At 48.6% G+C, this 21,761-nt stretch overlaps 7 protein-coding genes across 7 annotated transcripts; 3 read left to right on the plus strand and 4 right to left on the minus strand.

Annotated features, from left to right (window-relative positions):
• Positions 1-243: 243 nt before the first annotated feature.
• Positions 244-2,563, minus strand: HO133_000476 (uncharacterized protein; the record flags this gene model as incomplete). The annotated part of the gene is made up of 2 exons (XM_037291415.1): positions 244-2,137; positions 2,460-2,563. 2 exons carry the CDS (start codon positions 2,561-2,563, stop codon positions 244-246), a joined length of 1,998 nt encoding a protein of 665 aa, XP_037152850.1.
• A 757-nt stretch (positions 2,564-3,320) lies between these two features.
• HO133_000477 (uncharacterized protein) lies at positions 3,321-5,325 on the plus strand (the record flags this gene model as incomplete). The annotated part of the gene is made up of 2 exons (XM_037291416.1): positions 3,321-4,172; positions 4,222-5,325. The coding sequence occupies 2 exons, from the start codon at positions 3,321-3,323 to the stop codon at positions 5,323-5,325; spliced, it is 1,956 nt and encodes a 651-aa protein (XP_037152851.1).
• A 1,385-nt stretch (positions 5,326-6,710) lies between these two features.
• HO133_000478 (uncharacterized protein) lies at positions 6,711-7,313 on the minus strand (the record flags this gene model as incomplete). The annotated part of the gene is made up of 1 exon (XM_037291417.1): positions 6,711-7,313. One exon carries the CDS (start codon positions 7,311-7,313, stop codon positions 6,711-6,713), a length of 603 nt encoding a protein of 200 aa, XP_037152852.1.
• Positions 7,314-10,173: 2,860 nt separating this feature from the next.
• Positions 10,174-11,662, plus strand: HO133_000479 (uncharacterized protein; the record flags this gene model as incomplete). The annotated part of the gene is made up of 3 exons (XM_037291418.1): positions 10,174-10,309; positions 10,385-11,309; positions 11,362-11,662. The coding sequence occupies 3 exons, from the start codon at positions 10,174-10,176 to the stop codon at positions 11,660-11,662; spliced, it is 1,362 nt and encodes a 453-aa protein (XP_037152853.1).
• A 115-nt stretch (positions 11,663-11,777) lies between these two features.
• HO133_000480 (uncharacterized protein) lies at positions 11,778-12,335 on the minus strand (the record flags this gene model as incomplete). The annotated part of the gene is made up of 1 exon (XM_037291419.1): positions 11,778-12,335. The coding sequence occupies one exon, from the start codon at positions 12,333-12,335 to the stop codon at positions 11,778-11,780; it is 558 nt and encodes a 185-aa protein (XP_037152854.1).
• Positions 12,336-15,050: 2,715 nt separating this feature from the next.
• On the plus strand, positions 15,051-16,950 carry HO133_000481 (uncharacterized protein; the record flags this gene model as incomplete). Its single annotated transcript, XM_037291420.1, has 2 exons — positions 15,051-15,366; positions 15,422-16,950. The coding sequence occupies 2 exons, from the start codon at positions 15,051-15,053 to the stop codon at positions 16,948-16,950; spliced, it is 1,845 nt and encodes a 614-aa protein (XP_037152855.1).
• Positions 16,951-17,825: 875 nt separating this feature from the next.
• On the minus strand, positions 17,826-21,097 carry HO133_000482 (uncharacterized protein; the record flags this gene model as incomplete). The annotated part of the gene is made up of 3 exons (XM_037291421.1): positions 17,826-20,291; positions 20,374-21,010; positions 21,069-21,097. The coding sequence occupies 3 exons, from the start codon at positions 21,095-21,097 to the stop codon at positions 17,826-17,828; spliced, it is 3,132 nt and encodes a 1,043-aa protein (XP_037152856.1).
• Positions 21,098-21,761: the final 664 nt, after the last annotated feature.

The raw sequence follows: 21,761 nt of genomic DNA on the forward strand, positions 1-21,761 counted from the left end.
GAGTCGGATCGACTTGGAATGATATGTGATAGTCTCGGGTCGAACTTTCGTGAAGGTTTCAAGGTAACGTATTTGAAAGTTGTTCTACTAGGTATTCGATAGCTGTCTCAGGATTCAAACGTTAGATGTGTATCGATTCAACCTAAATAAATGATCTTTTTCAACTATCGAACAAGAGTGTATTATTGCAGAATATATGCACACCCTCCTTTCTGAGATTGCCAATTTTTCTTCCATTTCAGATTATGTGCACACCCTCCTCTTTGAGATTGCAGCTTTCTCTTTGAGCCGTTCACTTCTCCTTGGTGCAATAGAATTGGTGCAAGGACGGCTGGTCGATGCAGCGTTCAGCAATGTCGTGACTTGTAGTTCTGTAAAGCCCTTGAACTTTTTGGTCGGCTTTTTGTTTGTGTTCATCTTCTTGGAGACCTTATCAGAGAGAGGCTGATTAAGTTTTGTAGAAGAGCGAGTCTTCCTCGATGTCGAAGCATGGGGGCTGGACGAGGGCGGTGTGATAAGTTTCGATGAAGATGGTGGGATGTGATTGGGAGGATCTTTGCTATCTGACATGATTGTGTCCTCCAGGACGTCTGACATCTCGATATCATCGTCTATTTTGAATTGATCTGAACCGGAAGAAAAGTCTGGAAGGGTCTGCTGTTGTGTGTTGGTGTTGCTTAAGTTGGCTCCCCTTTTCCTTGCTTCCTTCTTCTTCGATCGCCGATGATCTTTTCCAGCGGTGCTACTCTTATTCGAAGGTTTCTGATTCTTGGGAAGACTCCCCTTAGAAGACTGTGATTGTGCCGGTGTAGGTGGTAGTTGGGCTTCCGAGTCTTCCGCTGGTATTTCACCCGTGGAGGGTCGGTCACGACGTGCAAGAATATTTTGCAATTGTTGTTGAGCTCGCTCGAGTCGCTTCGCAGCGTCCGAAACCTTCTGTTCCGCCTGCTTCGCATAGATTTCTGCCTGGTCAGATTCTGTGACTTGAGGTTGCGCATAGGCATATGCTCGTGCTTCTTGATAATCGTCGTCTTCGTCATCTGCAAGCAGAGATTCTATTCTCTCTTGTAGCGCAGTGCTCTTCTTCGCTCCCGCGTAGTGACTCGCTCGACAGCGCCAAGAGTAGACCCAGCTGCTTGCTTTATCAAGTTCGTACTGGCAATATTTCACAAGGTCCTCAAAGAGCTTTGCATCTGCGTCAACTTGAAAAGGTTGCTTCTGCTCCTCCTGTTTTTTAGTGTCAGCGCCTTTTACATTTCGTCGCCAAGCCATGAAGATCCTCCAATCCCACAGTTCGGCGGTAATGGCGGAGCTTTCCGAGATCCAATGTTGAAGTCTCTGAGGGAAGTCAGCCGTGGTATCGGGACGATGAACCGCATTGCTCGGTCTGGCTTCCCTTTGCTGTAGGTGGCGGTATATCTTGTTGGTCTGCTTCTCAAGCTTCTCTTCTAACTGTTTTTGAAGCTTCGGCGATGCGGCAATCGAATGACTAGCTTCTGCTAGCACCTCCGTCCACTGACTTTTAACCCACATCAGTTCTTCTTGGGAAGCCTCTAATTCTTTTTGCAGTGTCTCCATTTGCCACATCCACCCCCCATGCGGTTCTTCGACTGCTCGCATTGGTTTTGCAGCCCTTGCAGTGACCATTGCATCCTCAAGTCTCGCAATTTCTTGTTGACATTGTTCATGAAACCTCTCCGCATCATGAACCTTTTTCTGTTGGACGAATTCAAATAACTGCCAGTCGTCTAACTTGGACAATACCTCAACCAAATCCACGTCCGTATTCTCGAGCTCCAAATCCGTCTCCGATCGACCAAGTTGATTGTGCCTCTGCTGGTCTTCCTTGAACTTCTGCCACCGCCTCAATTCTTCCGCCCATTTAGCCCATTCCTCACTCCAGTGGGTATGTGCAAGACCCTCTTCATCCAAGGTCACATCCACCTCCTGAGTCACATCAGTTTTATTATCTTCGTCTCTGTAACTAAACATGCCATCCACGATAGTGACTTTCCAGATGAATTGTGGTCTTATAGAACGAGTAGGCCGTCCACCCAATGCGATTAGTTGGTCATAATCGCGCTGGACTTCTACTTTCCATCTCTCAACACACTCATCTGGATGGGGAGTGATGTTCCTATAAGTAACCGTCAGCTATCATCACAAGCAAGGCTCTTTAAGAGATCTTGCCTTAGCCTTCGTTCGAGCGCTTCGGGGTCAATCGCGTTCTTTGAAGGTGTGCGACCAATGTAGATAGGCGAGCCGGCTCTAGAAGAGTGCGCAGAGCCTGCTGGCTGAGGAGACAGTGACGCTATAGACATTTTGGCTCGAAGATTGTGAATTGATAAGGGCCTGAGTATTCAAGGGTCACCATGGAATGTTGAAGCTTCACCACACCACAAGCTGCTATTGTACTACTTCAGGGGGCTGACAAAGAAGACGTGCGATTGTTAGCGCACTGGAAGAATGAGTCCAGCTGTCCTGATAGTCCGACAATAGGTAGTAGCCTTTCTGCCACGGTAAGTATGCAATATGGTTGTGGTGTGTATGATTGATGGTCCATGTCGACCTTAGGTACTGTGAAAGCGGTGTGCCAAGGCGCGCTAAGGCCCAACCAGGACTAGTGGCTCTGTGTTGTGAATCTCAGTCCATCCTGTGACAGTTTCTAAAGCAGGATACCTTATTGGATCAGATTTGATCGGAACGGTATTCTTTACCGTTTTTTATGGTCTAGTTTGGCTTAGTGTTCAACCTCTTTCTATGTGTCAATGATTTGAGTTTTCATACATAGATAATGTAGGTTGTTGAGAACGTATTGAGTGTTGAGAGATTTGTCTATTTAAGAAGTCATTCCTCTCTCCAAATTTTACTCCAAACTCAACCTTCAACCTTGCATGACTTGTCAACCACAAAATCAACTCGCTCATACACAGGGGACTCCTCGTCTCCAGACATCTTAGCGCGGGTAGTTCACCCCGGCTGCTGAGCTCCATTTGGCATTTCTCCTACACAACCTCCTCAAAGTCCACACTCGTTACAACATCCCTCAAGCATTACAGATTCTACAGCAGGCGTTTTTCATTTCAAGCACACCAGCCTTCTCGTCTCCCTCGACTGGGGTGATTTCCAGCTCCACGCAGTACCCCTTATCTCTTATCACGGTGGCAAGTTCTGTGTTACTACAGTCTCTGACGAGATTTGCTCTGCACACGGGTCTCAACACCGTTTACGACTTGTTGCTTGACCTCAGACCCTAAGCCTGCTGCTGTCGGCTTGTTCAACATTACCAGCGACAGCCATACATCAGCAAGTCAATAAACATGGAATTCGATAACGACCCAAACATCATACTCAAACTGGAGGCTTACGGTCATAGAGCACATGAGATATGGGCAGATCCACAGAATGAAGCATTCTATCTCCCTCCTGTGTCCCGAGCCACGAATGGAGGCTTTCGAGAGGAGGTTGTGGACCCAAATGATTTGTTTCGGGCGCTTACCCCGGATTCGGATGAACCTGGTCAAATCAAGCTTTCCGAGCCAGCACTGCAGATTACCTTCACCAAAAAGCCAAAGAACCCTGAATTGGGGTATCTTCTCGGCAGCGACCGTGAGGTATGCGACGTATACTTAGGTTCTCAAGATGACTACATCAGCCACCGGATGTTCGTGATTTCTTTCAACCAATACAATGAGGTTATCATGGAATCCACATCAAGGAATCAAACGGTAGTCACCTACGGCGGACAGACCGGGACGCGTAGGAACTTCATCTGGACCTTTCCGCCTGACCAGAAAAACATCTATGTCAAGGCTTCCAAAATGATACCCTTCAGAGTTATCGTACCTACCCATGGAACGGGCAAGGCCGCTTATGAAGCTAATTGCCGAAATTTCATGAAGTTTGCTAAAAGCGCCAGTCACACAATGAGCCTGCTAAATTTCACGAGCCGGCCAGATACCAGACTAGCGAGCGGAGCAGCGACTGCTCACACAGCGGTGGAGCCGCCATTCTACCTTCGGACCAAGAAATTGGGCAACGGTGGTTTCGGCGTGGTACATAAAGTACGTTCAATGCCTGATGGGGGAACAGCGGCAATGAAAGCATTCAAAACCAAAAGCGCCTGGACCTTGGAGGCTGGCGTACTTCGAAAACTCATCAACACTCCTCACGTAAGTACAGCGCCTCTTCTTGTCAGGAATTAATTAACTCATCAAACAGGAGAACATCGTCAAATTCATCGATTGCAGGCTAGGAGACAGGCCGTATCTAGTCATGGGGCTCGCTCCCGGAGGAAACTTGGAAGAACAATACAAAACTATGCCATTCACCATCCAGGAAACCGGGCTCATGGTTCGTCAGATGTTGAACGCACTCGTCTATCTTCACGACAGTTTGAAAATGATACACCGGGATATTAAGCCCACAAACATCCTGTGCGACTCTCGAACTCATTTCAGACTCGCGGACTTTGGTTTGACTCATGATGTGGACGTTCTCAAGATTTGCACAGGAACGCAGATCTACATGGCCCCGGAGATGTCCGCAAACGAACCACTTACCGCTGCAGTAGATATATGGGCGCTCGGAGTGATCGTTGTCCTACTTTCAACAGCCAGCAGGCCTGCGGGCTACGAAGACAATGCAGGTCTTGAATGGTGTGAAGCTGTTATTGCCTACTTTGAGAACTACAAACACAATTTCCAAGCCATAGGATCCGACGGCCTCAAGCAGAACAACCTCAACTACCTTGTGGGACAACATATGTTGAGGCTAATGCCAGGAGATAGAAAATCTGCGCTCGAATGTCTTGATCGAGGGGATTACTTGTGGTCGCTGTTAGATCAAGACAGCGAAAATGCTGCCAATACGTCCATACACCAAGATCCGACCGGGTCTTTCTCTAACACACCACGCACCACCCACCCGATGGGGCTTCCAAATGGTGGTAGACTTACGGAGAACCGTGGAGCTTCCGAAGAGAATGGGGCTTTGGAGGAAGGAAATGGATCCGAGGAAGAGACTGAATCTGACGAGGAAGAGACTGGATCCGACGAGGAAGAAAATGAATCTGAAGCGGAGGCCGGGACTTCAGGAGCACAGACCTTGAACCCTGGCCAAGGCACAGTCGGTGGTCCGCAAGCCTCCACCAATGCTCCCTCAGTCACTCCAATGATCCAGCCGCCACATCCGGCTACATATATACCCAACCTTGCCCATGGTCAAACACCGGACTTGCCTAGTCTGAAGAGTCAGATCTACGGCCAGTACGGGCAAGGTTTACTGGCGCAGATGAGAAGACCGAGAGGACAGAGAAGGCGATAGGGGAGTTCTTCCGGACGAGGTAGTGGTTTGACTGGAAGATGGGTGTAGGTGCCGTGTATCGGCACAAAGGACGGGCGGCAAGTGGTCTTGTTGAGTTTCTGCATGCATGCCGTCGAGGTTTTTTCATAGACTCTAGGTTGAATGTGTGGGCGCGTCTTTCTGCTAAATAGCAGAGCAAATCAATCAATCGAACAATTAGAACCAATCCCCGCTCGCACCTCTCGCACTGAAAGATCTGAACATGAGAAACCCTCATCTCTGTCATAGATGCCAATCCCGACGTCTGATATCTAACTGTGCATTCTACCTTCTCGTACCCGAACTCCCAAAAACATCCCAACTCCGATCCCCTCCTAAACCTCAAATCCAATCAAGTCAAACCCCATCTGCGCACCTCCCTCGCCCAAACCCATCACAAAATCTCTTCACCCACCCCGAGAAATCCCAACCACCCCGCTCCTACAGTATGAATTCGGTGAGACCTTTGTAAGAAAGGAAACGAGAGGTTGCCGATTCGCAAAACCCTGGCACTCCGTAGAAGTGCACCCGGTTAGCATCCGTCGTCTATGACTTTTCGAGTCCGGGTTTTCGAGAGAGGGGGGTTGCTAGGAGGGGGAGTAAAGGTGTGAGGAGTGTGGGAAAAGTGATGCAGGGAGCGGAGGTTTCGGATCGTATGTCTGGGATGGGCGTATGAGGTGTGAATTCCGCTCACGTTTGACGGCGGGTATTTCGGAAAGGGTGGGTGTCGTTGGTACCTTACTTTTCTGGAAACGCGCTTGAATTGTATGTAGGACTTCGTTTGCGATTCTCGCACTGGTATCTGCTAAACTCCGACCCCCACCCCTTCTCCTTGTTTCGTGTATGACGTTTGCGTAGACCATTTCTCACTTCTTTAATATTCGAGATCCCTCTCAAATCTGCCTAGGGATTCATTTTGCGAATCTAGACGAATTGGCTTTAAAGATCCAATTTAGTTACAGTTTTCGTATGATCGGATGGGCGAGAACTTGTTTTTTTCAACGTTAATTGAATGCACGTAACTTTCTATATTTTGTATGTATTGCATTCAGGCTACGTGCACACATTGTCTTGTCTGTCTTGGGTACTGATCTAGTCTATCTATAAAAATGAAATACTAGTGCATCGGTAGCGACTGTGTGAAGAATGATAATAAGCGGTATACATGCACGTACGTTGGTAGCGACTCTGGAAACAATGATGATAAGGAAATATAGAAGCATTCTGTTCATAAATCTCGCCATATTTTTCCAGGCAGAAAAGGAAGTCGTCACCGTCAAGCAGCGGGTGACACTTTTGGTTTCCCAGCAGCCAAACCCATCTTTTCAGCCTGGGGCTTAGCTCTGGATACAACTCCTCTTCTGCACTCAACCGCAGAGAGTAACGCCAATGGAGCTAGCAATCGGGCAATCCGACACCAGCCCGTTAGTCGGGGTAGTGAACACCCAGGGACAAACATCATGGGTGCCCGGAGCCGGGCACTCCTCATGGAAGCAGGCGTTGTTGTTGGACGTGAGGAAGAATCCATACGGGCCGAAGGGGTTGCCATTGACCTCACTGAGATCGTAAGCGACCTGACCGGAGCCAGTGTTAGTGTACTCAAACTGCAAGATGGGCTTGGCCACTTCGCCGGAGGTTGTGCCCATCTTGATGGAGCGGCCGTTATTGGGCGTGGAGAAGACCTCGGAATACGTGCCCGTCTTGGCGGCAAGGGTGTACTCTGGGGTGCAGGAGGCCGGGTCTTGCCCACACACGTAGAGATACACGGGAAAATCGCAGTAGTTGCGAACGTTGGCGTCACCAGTCGTACCGGCTGCTACGTTGGCGTCTGCGGCGACAGGATTGCCGCTGTCTGGTACGGCAGGGGCGTCAGTGGCGGCGGCGGGGTCCACAATCCAGGACTGGCTGGCTGGGACGGCGGCGGCTGAGAGCACGAAGCCGAGGGCGGTGATGGTGGTGGTGAAATGCATGGTTGGTGAGTTTGCGGTAGTGTTGGAGGGGAAATTTGATCAGAGAAGGTCGAGGAATTGACGGGGTCTGAGCTTGGTGAAAATAGTTGTTTTGAGGATGTATGGAGTGTTTGAACGATGGAGATGGAAGGTGGAGGGAATACACCCTCCTTATATAGAGATTTCCAGCACTCCAGCCCTTGCGTCAATGTGTGTGGGTCTTACGTGTCGCTCTGTCTTCCAGTGGTGTGTACGATTCGACGCCGTATGCATTTCGTGTTCGTCGTTCAGCTACCATGACCAACCAAAGAGCCCATCCAACAGATTTCATACATTCAGCTTCGAACTTTCAGCCCAGGCAAGCACGGATGAAGAGGGTGTCCGCAAATCCCTTTTCGATCGCACACTCGAGAAGCTAATATCCTGTCCCATTTTATCCCCTGTCTTGCGCCGGGGTGAAGTGGGTCTCCATCCAAATGACATGTCGGTCTCCTCCCCAAAGGGGATCATGGTACGAGCGAGGGATATTAATGCGCTATACGGGTTGAGATGGTCTCAAGGGTTTGATGAGGATTCGGTGAAGGCACACATGCTTACAACCCCATCCGAAAGCAGTCTAGGATTCAGCTAATTTGTTTCATTAGGGTGTGTGTGGAGCAGTGTCATCTTGCAACTATGCCAGACTCATGAACCTGACCTTAGGTTTCCTTTTGTTGCTGCTCATAGAGTAAGCCAAGTGGCTATCCACTCAGCCTTCGGCTCCTCATTATGAGAAGTGATATTCGTGCGAGGCGTGCTGATGATTCAGCTAGAGGGGTAGAATGAGTCGCGAGGAGGATTTCCCTTCTCCGGATAACTTTTTCAGGTTACATAACATCCACTCGATATGTTCTCTCCATAGTAGGAAGCCTCAGACCCTCGCGATTGTGCCTGACGCGTGAATGAAATTTCAGGCATCTTCTTATAGCTGCGAGTGGGGAAAAAGCTTTCCCGGCCGCAAAGTCGCGGATCTGTACTGATCGATAAACATGCAAGATCTTTTGTGCAGGAACTCCACGTGGGGGGCAAGAGATCAGGTTCACAACAGTAGACCACCAGCCTGCGAAGCTCTCACTAATTTGGTTAGCCATGCGAGCCTCACTCTTAAGTCCGTGCAACGATATGAGCTTTTACGTCTGGTGACAAGAAACCGGACAACCTCAATCTCGAGTCCATGCATGGCCCTGGGGAAACATCCGCAATACGGGGACAGGATTGAGATGAAATTCCAGTGAACAAACGCTGACTCTGGTCTTGTTGCGCCGCAGCAAGAGCTTCTCGGCAAGGGCGTGACGTGTTGATCATGGAGGGAGGGGCGTGTGAATTGAAATTCCAGAAGTTGGCTCTACCCTCAGCTCAGCTAATGGTGACCTACTACATCAAAAATGGTCTTTATTCGTCGTGCAAGCTCTTACCGGTCCCGCAGGTGTGTAGTTGAATTGTGCGTTGAGAGTAACATCATCAAATGGCGAAAAAACCACAAAGAGCGGTGTGTGATGATCCAAGGTTTCCAAAAAACATCGAAAGCTGCATTGCGTCAGTATCATGTAGGGATTGCCATTCGGTGGCGATTTGCGCGTTCCATGCAGGGAAAGCAACCTGGCCGAAAAGAAATGTGGCGCAGCAGTAAATATTTCTCGTATCGCTACGAAAGTGCGAGAACGAACCGATGGAGAACGTGGATGACCCACAAATGATGCGTCTCGGAATTGTTGAGAAGGAAGCTTCCATCATATGAAAAGAGTGACAGAAGAAAACCTCAATCACCAGAATTAAGTATGACTCGTCTGACTTAGGCCTTGCCAGGTTTGAAGCCAGAAGGCTACAGGAGTCTGGAGATTCAATCGTCGAGGGATCTATTCTACCGTCTTGAAAGCCGGTCGTTCGCTCGCCATGAGTGCAGAGCAGACTGTTAGTGCGCTTTATGCCACGTTTTCCAGCGCAGCCGCTGTAAAGGCAAGTCCATCTACTTCCGGATGGCACTAGGATTTTAGATGCAACCACCAACGATTATATGGCTTCACCGGTGTTTGAGAAGGGTGTACGCAAAGTAAGCACAGATCCGTAACCAGATTAGATGATGAGTCGCCCCAAGGCTGCAGGGTTCATTCAGGGCCTCCAGGGGCTGAACACGGGGCGGCGTCCGGCACGCTATTTGGCCATCATGGTATATCAAGAAAGTAGAAGCGTCAGACTCGCTCACCGTACTCTATGTACTCCTCCACCGCGGAGCAAAAGTGGAGAACTCCTCCATATGAATTTTAAAGAGTCAGAGTACAGAATTGGAAGGAAGAAAAATGGGGGACGATTCAAGCATTGATCACGGCTGAGGCCCGCACCGGAAGTCTTATCTGTCTGAAACGACGGCTCCCGAGGACTGGACCTAGCGGTCAAAGAAAGAAACATGACATTTTTAGCCGGTCTGCGTATAGTTTCAGTCTTTTATCTTGGCGGGGGAAAGTCGAATTCGCGGGGTTCGTTAATAATTCTCAAAGAGCGGCAGCCTGTACTCGTACATGTAATCTTAGTCTAAATGGCTCACGGATTGAAGCTAGATACAAGGACATAATCTAAGTATGGGGACTCATGCACACAGAGTTCCATATACTCAAAAACCTAGTTTACAGGCCCTCTCGTGCGTGTCAAGACTTCGAAAGAGGCTGTCATAAGACGACGTGAACCGCAGGATAAGGGCATACAAGAAATGCTCGAATAAGAGGTGTTTCAGGGCTGCTATATTGGCTCTGCACTAGAGTAACAGCCCTGTAGCTAGCTTCTCCCGCAAAGTCTTTCATTACTATTTTCGATACCCAGCGCTCCCCTGGTGGCTCATCAGCACGAAATGTCTGAGAAGAAGCGTAAGAGGCATGAAGAGAGGCCTGATGGGCGACCTTCCAAGAAGATTGCCACAGAACGCCCTTCTCAGAACATTAAAGTCTCCGTGATCGAAGACGGCGATGAGTGGGTGCCTGTGCTGGGTGAGTGCAGCTAGAGCTTTTGCTGGCTATGATCATACTAACAAGTCCCATCGCTCTTCGACTGACTATCCCCAGCGTCTACGCCAGGCCTTAGAATACCCTCAAACCTTTCCATGAAACCTTACACAAAAGCCAGACAAGACGCTTCTACACCATCGTTAGCAATTCCAGAGCTTCTGCTACATGCTTCTGCCCACCCTACGCTCGATTTTATAGCACGCGAAGAGTCTTCCAATAGGTCAGAAAGTCACTTGAAGCACTACATTGGAGTCTACGACCCAGAGACTGGGAAACTGCAGCTTGTGCAGTCACGGAAACTGGTTATCCGGAGCACTCTGCGCTCGTCTGAACATGACGAGAAGGGCAGCGATAGTGAGAAAGATGCACCGACCAACCTGTCCGCTCGCTCCAATCTCGGCCTCGCCTTCGGCACCAAGAAGTCACAGAAAGCTATCCGTGCCCTTACTGCCAATGCCATCAAGGCTTCTCCTACGAAATCGAAGTCCCAGACCTCTGGAACAGGTCGAGCTCTTGATCCTCTTGCCTCAGCTGTTGTGTCGTCAATGACCCAATTCACATCGTCTATGCCTTCTCGGGAACAGATGCAGGCCGACATCGATGAAAACAAGCCCATACCAAAGCCAAACTTGGCCGCTGAGACGCCGGCCGAGGTCTATCCAGTCGAGCAGCTTGTTGGAGGTACAAATGTTCTGAGGAATATGAACGTGCAGGAGTTGATGGACAAAGTGAACGCCGGGGAGACCGTGCAAATGAAAAGTCTATTCGTCAGCAGACGATTGAGAGCCGTGGTGCAGAGCGCTGATGTTAAGACGGTGAGGACGCTGACATATATGCTGTTATTGTTGGAGTGGCAAAAGGGCCTGAAGCTGGGTCCCAGAGCAGCAAAGAAGGTGCCGAGAGACGAAGAAATGGGACCCTTGATAGAGCAGTACGGGAGTGAGGTTGTGCGTGGGGTTGGGAGGAGATTTGCTGATCGAGGGTATGTTGACCCGTCTTTTGTCACTCCAGACACTTTGCTAACGACGCCCCAGCGAACTCAACAAATGGCATTCGGACAACCTCATAACGCATATCTGTGCTCTGGCGCTCACCATCGACAATTTTGAAACGGACATGCACGACATCCGCGAAGACCTGAAGCTGGAAGCCAAGGATGTTCAGAAATACTTCCAAGAGCTTGGGTGTGCTGTCACTTCGCCTACAGAAGTGGAGAGGGAAAAGTTGAAGATCACCAAGGGTGAAGGAGTGGGCCATCGCATGGCGAGGCTGAGACTGCCATTAGTGTTTCCAAAGATAAAAGTACCATTGGCCGGAAAGAAGAAGAAACGATAGGAGCTTACGCATCTGCATCCATTTGACAATCTTGCAATGACTACGATGGAAATAACGTTACACCGAGACGAATAGAGCTTCAGACACCTACTTCCGCAGATCTTGTGAAAAGTTCTCAAGATTGACTCATCGCCGCGCCAGTGGCACTCATGCTGGTCCTTTCCTCCGACAGCATCGCAATTCCACTCACAACAACCTCATCCAATGCCTCCTGTCCGAGCTCCACATTTATCTCCAAAATCCCCATCGTCTTCATGCTCATTCTCATATCCTTATACTCAACCAGACTCTTCCCGTTTCCATCCACGAGCTTCATGAATCCGGTCTCGGAATATCCTCCCTTCCAATACACCTCCCCCAACCCTGCGCTTCGAAGGGTGCGTTTGTCGGTGGAGAACAGGCCGCCTTCTTTGTTCATCGACACGGTACCGGAGGAGAGCTTAAGGGTGATGTTCGAGGCTGTGGAGAACCCGAACTTCTTGGTAGCGTGATAGGTGGCGGTGCCGGCGATTTTGTTGCGGTCATCGGCGTGGAACACTGTCATGTGAGGGGCGGAGTTGGCGTTCCAGCGGACGGTGTAGAGGAGAGTCGCATCGTCGGTGTCGAGGATGGTGTAGGTGCTGCCTTTGTCATACACATTGAGTGTTCGAAGTGGTTTGGTAGATCCGAACATGGTGGGTTTCGTATATCTGGTATAATTGTAATACGTGGTCAGTTGGATTGTGGAAGTATCTTGAACGAATAAAGTTGAGGTGGATCATCGTTATATCAGTAGCGAGCGATAATGGCTCATGCGTGGGCTGATAGCAATGAGATCTGCGAAACGCTGTCTCGCAGAAATGAGGCAGTGCGAGTATTTCCGTTCATTGTTAGAAGGATCGTGCATTTTTGCGCGCATTAAACCACATCGTCCACATCCGAGAGCTCGCGCACCGCGGGGCCACCAGGGGCTACTGATGATCATGCGCACCTGCTACTCCGGGACTCTCCAACCCCTAAGGCGGGTTTCCCACGGCACGGCCGAGATTGACCTACCAGTCAGTTCATAGGAGGAGATCTGTCACAGAGATGGAAATGTAAGTCACAGCATACAGTGTACGGACTACCGTTCTATGTTTGACTCGGGTCTTGTCTCTGCGTGCTGCTGACTAGAGTCAATCTTTGAGAGTCGACAGTTCTGGTGGGTTTGGCGTCGATCACTGATTCTCATACTCTAATAACTTGGCGGTCACCGATCCTCGAATGCTGGTAGGATGAATATGGGTAAACAAAGGACTTGACTTAACTTAGGACTTGGTGTCTGACTCAGCCTGACAATCAAATTGCTGTGATTGGCTCGATGGTACTTTAGTGCTAGTCTCAGCTTGACCCTATCGGCCTTGAGGTGGGTCTGAGTAGGAAACCCTGCTAAGACTTATTTTTTTGGTGTATCGCCCGATATATAATATTTATACCCTACGTATATATAATTCTTAATAAAAATACGTAATTACGTGATATAGCCTTTCTTGGAATTCCCTGAAAAAAGTCGAATAAATAGTTAAATAGGCTTTTATTAAATTAGAAGTTATAGTATAGTAATTAAGAAGTAGACTTTTAATTTTATTTTATTAAAAAATTTAGTTAACTTAGCTATAGTAGCGATATTAGTATTTAAGAATATTATACGTCTTAATAGATGCGTAGATATTATATAGGAATTCCTTTATAGTATATAATCCTCGGGGTAACCGCTATGATACTCGTCGGATCGACGATATAATATATTAGAGAAAATGCCGTAGCCTCGCTAGTTAGTTTATTACTTCGGTTAGACGTTATAGTCTCCCTCTATTTTTTGGATGGCCAGGCTTATAAGAGTCGCCGCGGTAATAGATGTAAACAAATAAATAAGTAAGTAAGTAAGCAAGTAAGTAAGCAAGTAAGCAAGTAAGTAAGTAAGTAAGCAAGCAAGTAAGCAAGTAAGCAAGCAAGCAAGTAAGCAAGCAAGCAAGTAAGTAAGCAAGTAAGCAAGCATGTATGGCGGAGAGTAGAGCGGAGAGCGAAGCGGAGATAATTTATTCTTTTAATGTGAAGTTAGATATTGATAGCGGCGATATCGATGAATGAGAATATCTCGTATGATGTCGGAGTCTCTTATGGGTATATGAAATATAGAAAAAGACGTCTTTGAATGTAGAAAGGTCTACGTTATCGTTATAAACGATCTAATTAAATATCGCTTAATTATCTTTACGCTATAATTCTAAAAAAATATTAAAAAATATTAAGCTCTAGATCTATTAGTAGTTAGTATATTTCTTATTAAAGAAGATTAGAAGTTAAGTAATATTTCTCTTTACTTTAAACGTTAAAATATTTTTCTCTTTACTTTTATATTTAAAAATTAAATATATAACTTTTTTTCTTTATTTTAGAACTGGTTCGCTAAATATTTTAAAACTTTATATTTATTAGAAGAAAGAATATTTCTATAAATTATAAAGAGATTAATATATATAATTCGAAAATATCTCGCTATCGTTATTAAAGAGAAAATCGCATATCTAAGCGCCTCTTATAGTCTTCTTATTTATTTAAATTCGTTTTAAACGCGTTAAGCGCGTTAAAATTATTTAAGATATATATTTTATACTTTCTCTAACTTCTAAATAATATATTTTCGAGTTAATAAATATATATATAGAGGAGATAGCTTTAATACTCGATTTTTATTAAATAGTAATATAATTAAACTTATAATCTAATTATTATACTCGACTCGTTATATAATCTTTTTAATAATATTAAATATAATATATTATCATCTAGAATTTAATTATTAAAAAATAATCGATTAAAGATAAATACTATAATCGTTAGCGAAGAATATATATTCGAATAAGCTTATACGATAATAACGAGCTATTTAATTATAATAAAAAGTTTATATACTTATTTAGTAACCTCGAAAGGTCTATTATCTTTTTAATTAATATTAAAAGACTATATAATAATAGTTGGAAAATTAAAGGAAATCGCGACTTTTCGATAATGGGGTAATTATTGCGGTAGGTTTATATAAATTAACGATTAATATAGCGATTTGAAAATTTCCTACTTAGACTTTAAGAGAGGGGTATATCGTAATAAGCTTACGATATGATTAGTTCCCGAAGCGAGATATGAGTGTAGGGCTGGCCATAGGTACCCCGGCTAGCCGTGAGTCTGAATTACTGAGACTACTTTAGTGCTTACCTTAGCCTTCGCACGTCACGGGTTTACGGCTAACATCCGACAAATCAGCCGGTCACCGTATGTTTGGATATTGACACCATCAACTCTACTATCCAACTGTCAATTGCACAGACAAACAGCCATACTACGGTACTAGAACCTAATCTTCACAATGGAGGCTCTACTGAGGCAATCCCGCTCCATGTGCCCCTTCCTCAACAAGACATCTCCCGCCACCCTTCGATCCCTCTCCACCACCACTCGCCATGTTTCTCCCGGTGGAGGAACCATGTCCAATCTCCAGGTCCTCGCTCGTCGCTGCCCTGTCATGGGCAAGGCAATGAATGCCCAGGCTGCAAAGACCGGCACCAATCCTTTAAATGGCGTCTTTGGTGGGGTCCGGGCCTACGGTGGGAAGGCAAAGATCCATACTTCGAGGCCTCAGAAAGCGTCCGTGGCATCTGACACTTTGAGGGACAAGTTGCATGGTACGTCAAGCTAGCCTATCTTCTGTGAGTACCCATTGACTGACGTTGCGAGCAGTGCCTATCCATCATACCCAGAAGCCGAAAACAAAGGTCCAACCAGAAGCTGTCGCTCCAGGTCCAAAACCTGCGGCTCCAAAACTGGCCACATTCGACTATGAAGGCTTCTACAACACCGAGCTGGACAAGAAGCACAAAGACAAATCCTATCGTTACTTCAACAATATCAATCGCCTCGCTCAAGAGTTTCCTCAAGCCCACATGACAACCCGGGACGAGCGCGTCACGGTCTGGTGTTCCAACGACTACCTAGGCATGGGCCGCAACCCGGAAGTTTTGAAGACGATGCATGAAACTCTGGATACCTACGGTTCCGGCGCGGGAGGTACCCGCAACATCTCCGGTCACAACCAACATGCCGTAGCCCTTGAATCGACCATTGCCCGCCTGCACGCGCAGGAAGCAGCTCTAGTCTTTTCCTCCTGCTACGTCGCCAATGATGCCACTCTCGCTACTTTGGGTAGCAAACTCCCAAATTGCGTCATCCTCTCCGACAGCATGAACCACGCTTCTATGATCCAAGGCATCCGGCATTCTGGCGCCAAAAAGCTCGTCTTTAAACATAACGACCTTGCAGACCTAGAAGCCAAGCTTGCTTCTCTACCCCCAGACGTCCCTAAGATCATCGCTTTTGAGTCTGTTTACAGCATGTGTGGTTCTATCGGACCTATCGAGGAGATTTGTGACCTTGCCGACAAATACGGCGCTATTACCTTTCTAGATGAAGTTCATGCTGTGGGCATGTACGGACCACACGGCGCTGGCGTTGCAGAACACCTAGATTATGAAGCCCATGTCGCTGGTCGACCAAAGGGCACGATTATGGATCGCATCGACATTATAACCGGCACTCTCGGAAAGGCCTACGGATGCGTTGGTGGCTATATCGCAGGCTCAGCCAAGATGGTCGATACCATTCGCTCGCTCGCACCTGGCTTCATCTTCACCACTTCCCTCCCACCTGCGACGATGGCAGGCGCGAAGACAGCGATTGAGTACCAAATGGACTTCCAAGGCGATCGCCGCTTGCAACAAGTGCATACTCGCTCGACTAAGCAGGCTTTGGTCGAAAAGGGTATACCAGTCATGCCAAATCCAAGTCATATCATCCCGGTCCTCGTCGGCAACGCGGAGCTCGCTAAACAAGCGTCCGACCTACTGTTGAAAGATTGGGGCATCTACGTACAAGCCATTAACTACCCTACCGTTCCTGTCGGCGAAGAACGCCTCCGCTTCACCCCTACGCCTGGCCACGTCGAGAAGTACCAAACAGAGCTGGTAATAGCCTTGGACGCGGTCTGGAACCAGCTCAGTATCAAAAGGACAGCTGATTGGGCAGCGCAAGGTGGCTTTATAGGTGTAGGGGTTGATGCGGAAGCAGTGGAGCCGTTGTGGACAGATGAGCAGCTGGGACTCCACAGCCGAGCCGAGAGAGCAGGCCTCAGAGTGCTGGAGGAAGAGAAGGCGATTCAGGGCTCTATCGACGAGATGGGTGAGCTTCCCCGTGCCGTGGCAGCCGCCGCTTGAGCTTGAGCTTTGCCAGGAACGTAGAGATATGGAAGGAAAAAGCCGTAAAGTTTGGAAGGATGCGGAGAAACATCAGCGATTGGGACAACATTAAAGCTACGTGAGCATGATCATGACTATGTATGACGAATCCTCAGGATATAACATCATTTCAACGACCAACTCCACAATGCCTTGTTGACCCAAATCTCCCTTCTCTCCCTCCCCTCCACCCTGCCACCAGACTCCCAACCCACAAGCTCCACCCCCTCAAGCTACCGTCACGACCTCCCCCACTCTTCCCTGAGCTCGAAATATCCGTCATTTGGATCCTATCATACCTAAAGCCTTCATCCTCTAACCTCAACGCCTTTCTGAACGGTTGCATTACACTCCTCGTGTACTCTGCCTGCCTGTATTATCGCTCTCCCGAGCTGCTTAACTCGTATCTAATGCATGTTTGATTTTCATTTTTTGTGGGCTCTCATGCTTTGAGGCTGGTTGGGATCGTGTTGATTCTTCTCGGCCCTGTTGCGACAGTGATGAGGGGGTAATGAGGTGGTAAGGTGGTGGTAAGGTGGTGGTAAGGTGGTGGTAATGAGGTGGTAAGGTGGGTTTGAGATTGATTGGTTGAAATGCGGTTGTTTTTGCTTTAGGTACTGGAGATGGATGGATGGATGTAGGCGGGAGGGGTTGGAGGAAGGAGGACTGCTGTCACTGCTTCCGGTGTCATGATTTCGATGGTTCGTCGCTCGCTTGTGGATTGTACAGGCGTAGGTGGTAGGTAACATTTGCAACGTTAGGGTTGGGTTTTGGATACATGGTGCGTCAAAATCCTGCGGTTCCAGTCTTCACTGTTCATCATCCATCCCGCTTTCCCTTCTTGATATCATTATTTAAACGATGTTTCCCCACCGCCTAACACCCCTTCCCTCCTCCAACTCCACAACCCACCACAGACTCTCCTTCGCCTTCTCCACCTGCCCACCCTCCTCGTACGCCCTGGCCAGCGCAAACCACGCCTCGCTGTTATCCCACCCCGTTCCACTCTTGGTCAGTGCGGATAAGAGACCATAGGCTCGATCACGAGCTGCAAGTCTGGATAGTCGATCTGGTGTGGTGGTGCTGTCGGAGTTGTTGTGGGTGGTAATGTTAATTTGCTGGGAGGGCAGGGGAGGGAGGGAAGCAAGCGTGGGCGTCGAGGGTGGTGGTTCGACTGGGATGGCAGGGGTGACAGTGGGAGGTGAGGCGGAGTAGGCGTCTAGAAGGATGTTGCAGAGGCCGACGGTCGCGGCCGCGTGATCTGGGAAGTGTCCCAGTGCCGTTTCGTATGCCGCCGACGCTTGGTCGACATTTCCCAGCGAGGTGTGTAAAGCCGCTCGTTCAGCAAGCACGTCAGCCCACAGCTCGCCGCAGGACTTAACCCCACCGTAGCCTGGCATAGCAAAGTTTTCAGCGCTGCTGCCTTCGCGTTTCGATATAAAGGTTTCGATCGATTGCACATGAGTGGTGGCTTCTGAGAGGGCGCCTTGAGCGTCGGTAGGCATGGAGGCGCGGCGGTAAAGTGATGCTATCAAGAGCCAGATCTTTGTGAGGAGGGTTAGAGTATGGCGGCTTTGGTCTGCCGGAGAGAATTGTGGTTCTGCAAGGGGAGGAAACTTGTGGAGGGTTATCGGCTGAGGGCGTTGGCGTTGAGAAGGTGGTGGCTTGGGGGCGACAGGGTAGGTATTGGGGTTCTTTTTGTCCATGTTTGCAGTCGCTGAGGGGATGAAGTGGAGAGGGTTGGGCGGGTCGGATACAGCTGCTGGAGACGAAGGCATCGAGGGCATATCGTGGGAGATGGCAACGCCAACTTCATCGGAAGCGTAGCTGCCGTCCCCGTAGACGGAGCCATCGCCATGTCCATCTGCTGGTGTAGTTTTATTGTGTCGATGTCTTGTGGGAAGACCTAAGCTTATGCGCTTTCGAGATCCATCCGCTGTAGAGGTCCTGGGAGGACTTGCAGCTCGACCTTTTCGGATGCTGCCCATGCTCTTTCGGCTGTTGCGCTTGCGGAGCTTCTTCGATTCATGTCGCCCGAGGAAATGTGAGTGATGGTTCGAATCCTGCAGTGTTGAAGCCGTGTCACTGGTTACTGAGATAGTCGGCGCCTGAATAGCCTGGTCAGTGGCTTCAGAAGATGGCAACGAGCTTGAATTCGTGTTCTCAGCTCTGCCGGTATTCTTTCGAGATGGTAGGCCTAAAACGCTAGCTCTGAAACTTCGCGGTGTCGATGTCCCATTGGTGTTTGCAGGAGATGAAATCACTCTTTCAAGTGGCTTATCTGGGGACTTAAAAAGCTTGGTGTAGAGACCTAGTAGCTCTCCACTAGCATTGACAGCTTCCTCCGGGCCGTCCACAACCTCTGCGAGTGCAAGCTGGGTCATCTTCACTTCTATGATATTCTTCCTTTCCGACCACTCCAGGTCTTTCAGCGAGTCCAGTAGCTTGAGGTCTCCGTAAAGGATCGCTTTGCCCCCATATATTTCGAGAGCTGCTTCACAGGAAGCTATTGCTGTCGAGAAGTTCTGCCTCGCACTAAGCAACAGGGCTAGAAGATGCCAACATCTAAGCAGGAGTCCTCGTCTGTCTGGATCAAAGTCTGATCCGTCTTCAACGCTGTCACCTGCGAAATCTGTTGCAGAAACCCCGTTCGTGTTGGGCCCACGGCTGCTAGCAGACAACGCTTGTTTGGTGGCGGCGATAGCACCATCCAAATCTCTGGTCTCCGCAAGTACGAACGCAAGTGAATAAAGGAATTCGACGTTGCGTTCCTCTCCAAACTCAGGATCCAAAGCAATTCGGAAGTCAGCTATCGCCTTTGCCTGTAGGTCTGGTCGCGATGCAGTCTCGTAAGTCAGCCGCGCCCAGCAGGATTGACTGATACCTAGAGCATGGTATCCAAGAGCCAAAGCTTTCCCTGAAACAGGAGGTCTGGATGGTTTTTGTTGATCTACCAAGTCTTCAGGTACATCTTCGGCACTTACAACAGGCTTTGGCGATGAAGTTGAATGCAACCTTTGAAGCCAATTGTCTGTAACATGAGCAATACCCAAGGCCCTCTTAGCTTCCTTTCGCCGTCCGTAAGTGCACAGCATTTTGATACCTGCAGCGGCTGTGGCTAAGGAAGTTTCGTCGTCGTCGAGGCCTATCTCCGGCTCTCCAGAATTCTCCACTCTTGCTTTGCCCTTGACGAGTATCTGCAGGTAAGAATCGAGTGCTTTGGTAGCAACATCAAATTCTGCTATAGCTGCATGTACAATGAAAAGGTGGCGAAGTACCCTTGTTGAGTGAAAGCTTTTGGTAGCTGCTCGATAGAGGACCTGTGAACGGTACTGTTAGCGCTCCTTTTCGTGGACCAATACCATGTCCTCAAAAGCTGTTGCTATACAGAAAGCGACCTACGTCAAGCACTCCGCGGCCTAAAGCAGCTTTGCCCCCTTCTCCAAGCTCTTCGTCTTGCCATGTATGACCGCACATAACCCCCCAATTCGCCATTACCTGATCGACCCAGCTTTCAATTTGTGAATTGGCTTCATCTGCCCTTGGAAATGAGGTCTCTTTAAGAAGAATACTTTCATAGGTGGCTTCGACTTTCTTGAGCTCTATGCCTTGTTGTAACCTGGAGTCGAAGACGTGCTGGGTAGTCTCACGCTGTAACAAGATAGATAACGTGTCGTAATAATGACCCCATGTACGCATGTAGGAGTTATGCCGGTCACCGGCCTTGAAAAGCGTACCCGTGATTGACGCACTTTTGGTATCCCAATATTTTGAATACGCGCGAAAGGGTGCAAGAACCCTCGATGGTGGCACTGCCAGTATCGAAGGTGACACTTGGTTGGCTGAAACGTGACGGCTAGAAAGCATACAGTGGCGAGTAAGAAGACTCTCTGTCCAGTACCGATTTTCCGGAGTATTTGCAAATGTGGAAGGTAGGCTTGTGATGTACGGCAGCATTGACTCATAAGTCCGAATCGCCTCCCCCAGACTGTTCGTTTCCTCCAGCGAGAGACCTGGTTCCTTGAGCAACTGTTCCTGTCTGACCAAATTGGGCATGCATACGTACCACGTAGATAGGCGCCTTTGATGATACACACCTGTGTCCAGCGCGCGGTGATCCCTCCATCTTGGCTCAAGCGATCAGAGACTCGATCGAAAGTCGGCGGCAGAATCGAAAGTGCCAGGGTGGGGTCCCCAACAATCGAATGTATCCATCCCAAACATATCTGTGCTTGGAATGCGTCTTCATTGAATGCTTTCTCTTTTTCGGTCGCAGCTTGTAGGGGGGGTATCAACTGGGACAGAGCGGTCGCGGATGAAGAGGTGATAGGTCGGCCGGATACTTCAGCTATGCGGCGTTCGGTCTGTGCAGTAAGAATGAGGCCTAGAGATGGCGCCGTTCAGCTTTTCTCTCATCAACGTGACGCGCGAGAACATGAATGAAACGTTGCAGGTTGTGCAGAGTATACGAACATTTGCGTTGGGGCGCATGCTTCCCAACCTTCCGTGTCAGCTCTGTGATCTCCTGCCAGTGGCCGTCACAACGAGCAGCATCGAGAAGATCGAGATAGTGCCGAGCTTTGTCTGGCTCTCTTTGCTGAATCTCTCGTCAGCTGCATTGACATGGCGATCGAAAGACGATACTGACGCTCAGCATGGCCCCATGAGACTAGAATCCGCCTATTTGCTAGGCAGTGCTCTCTCTACCAATGGCCAATTGGGTGGGTAGAGAGCTCATTCTTGATAAATTTCACCAAAGTCAGAGCGCGAACTCCCCCATTAGTAGTTAG

The sequence above is a fragment of the Letharia lupina genome, assembly GCF_014066315.1.
Source record: "Letharia lupina isolate WasteWater1 chromosome Unknown contig_10, whole genome shotgun sequence".
Classification (NCBI taxonomy): Eukaryota; Fungi; Ascomycota; class Lecanoromycetes; order Lecanorales; family Parmeliaceae; genus Letharia; species Letharia lupina.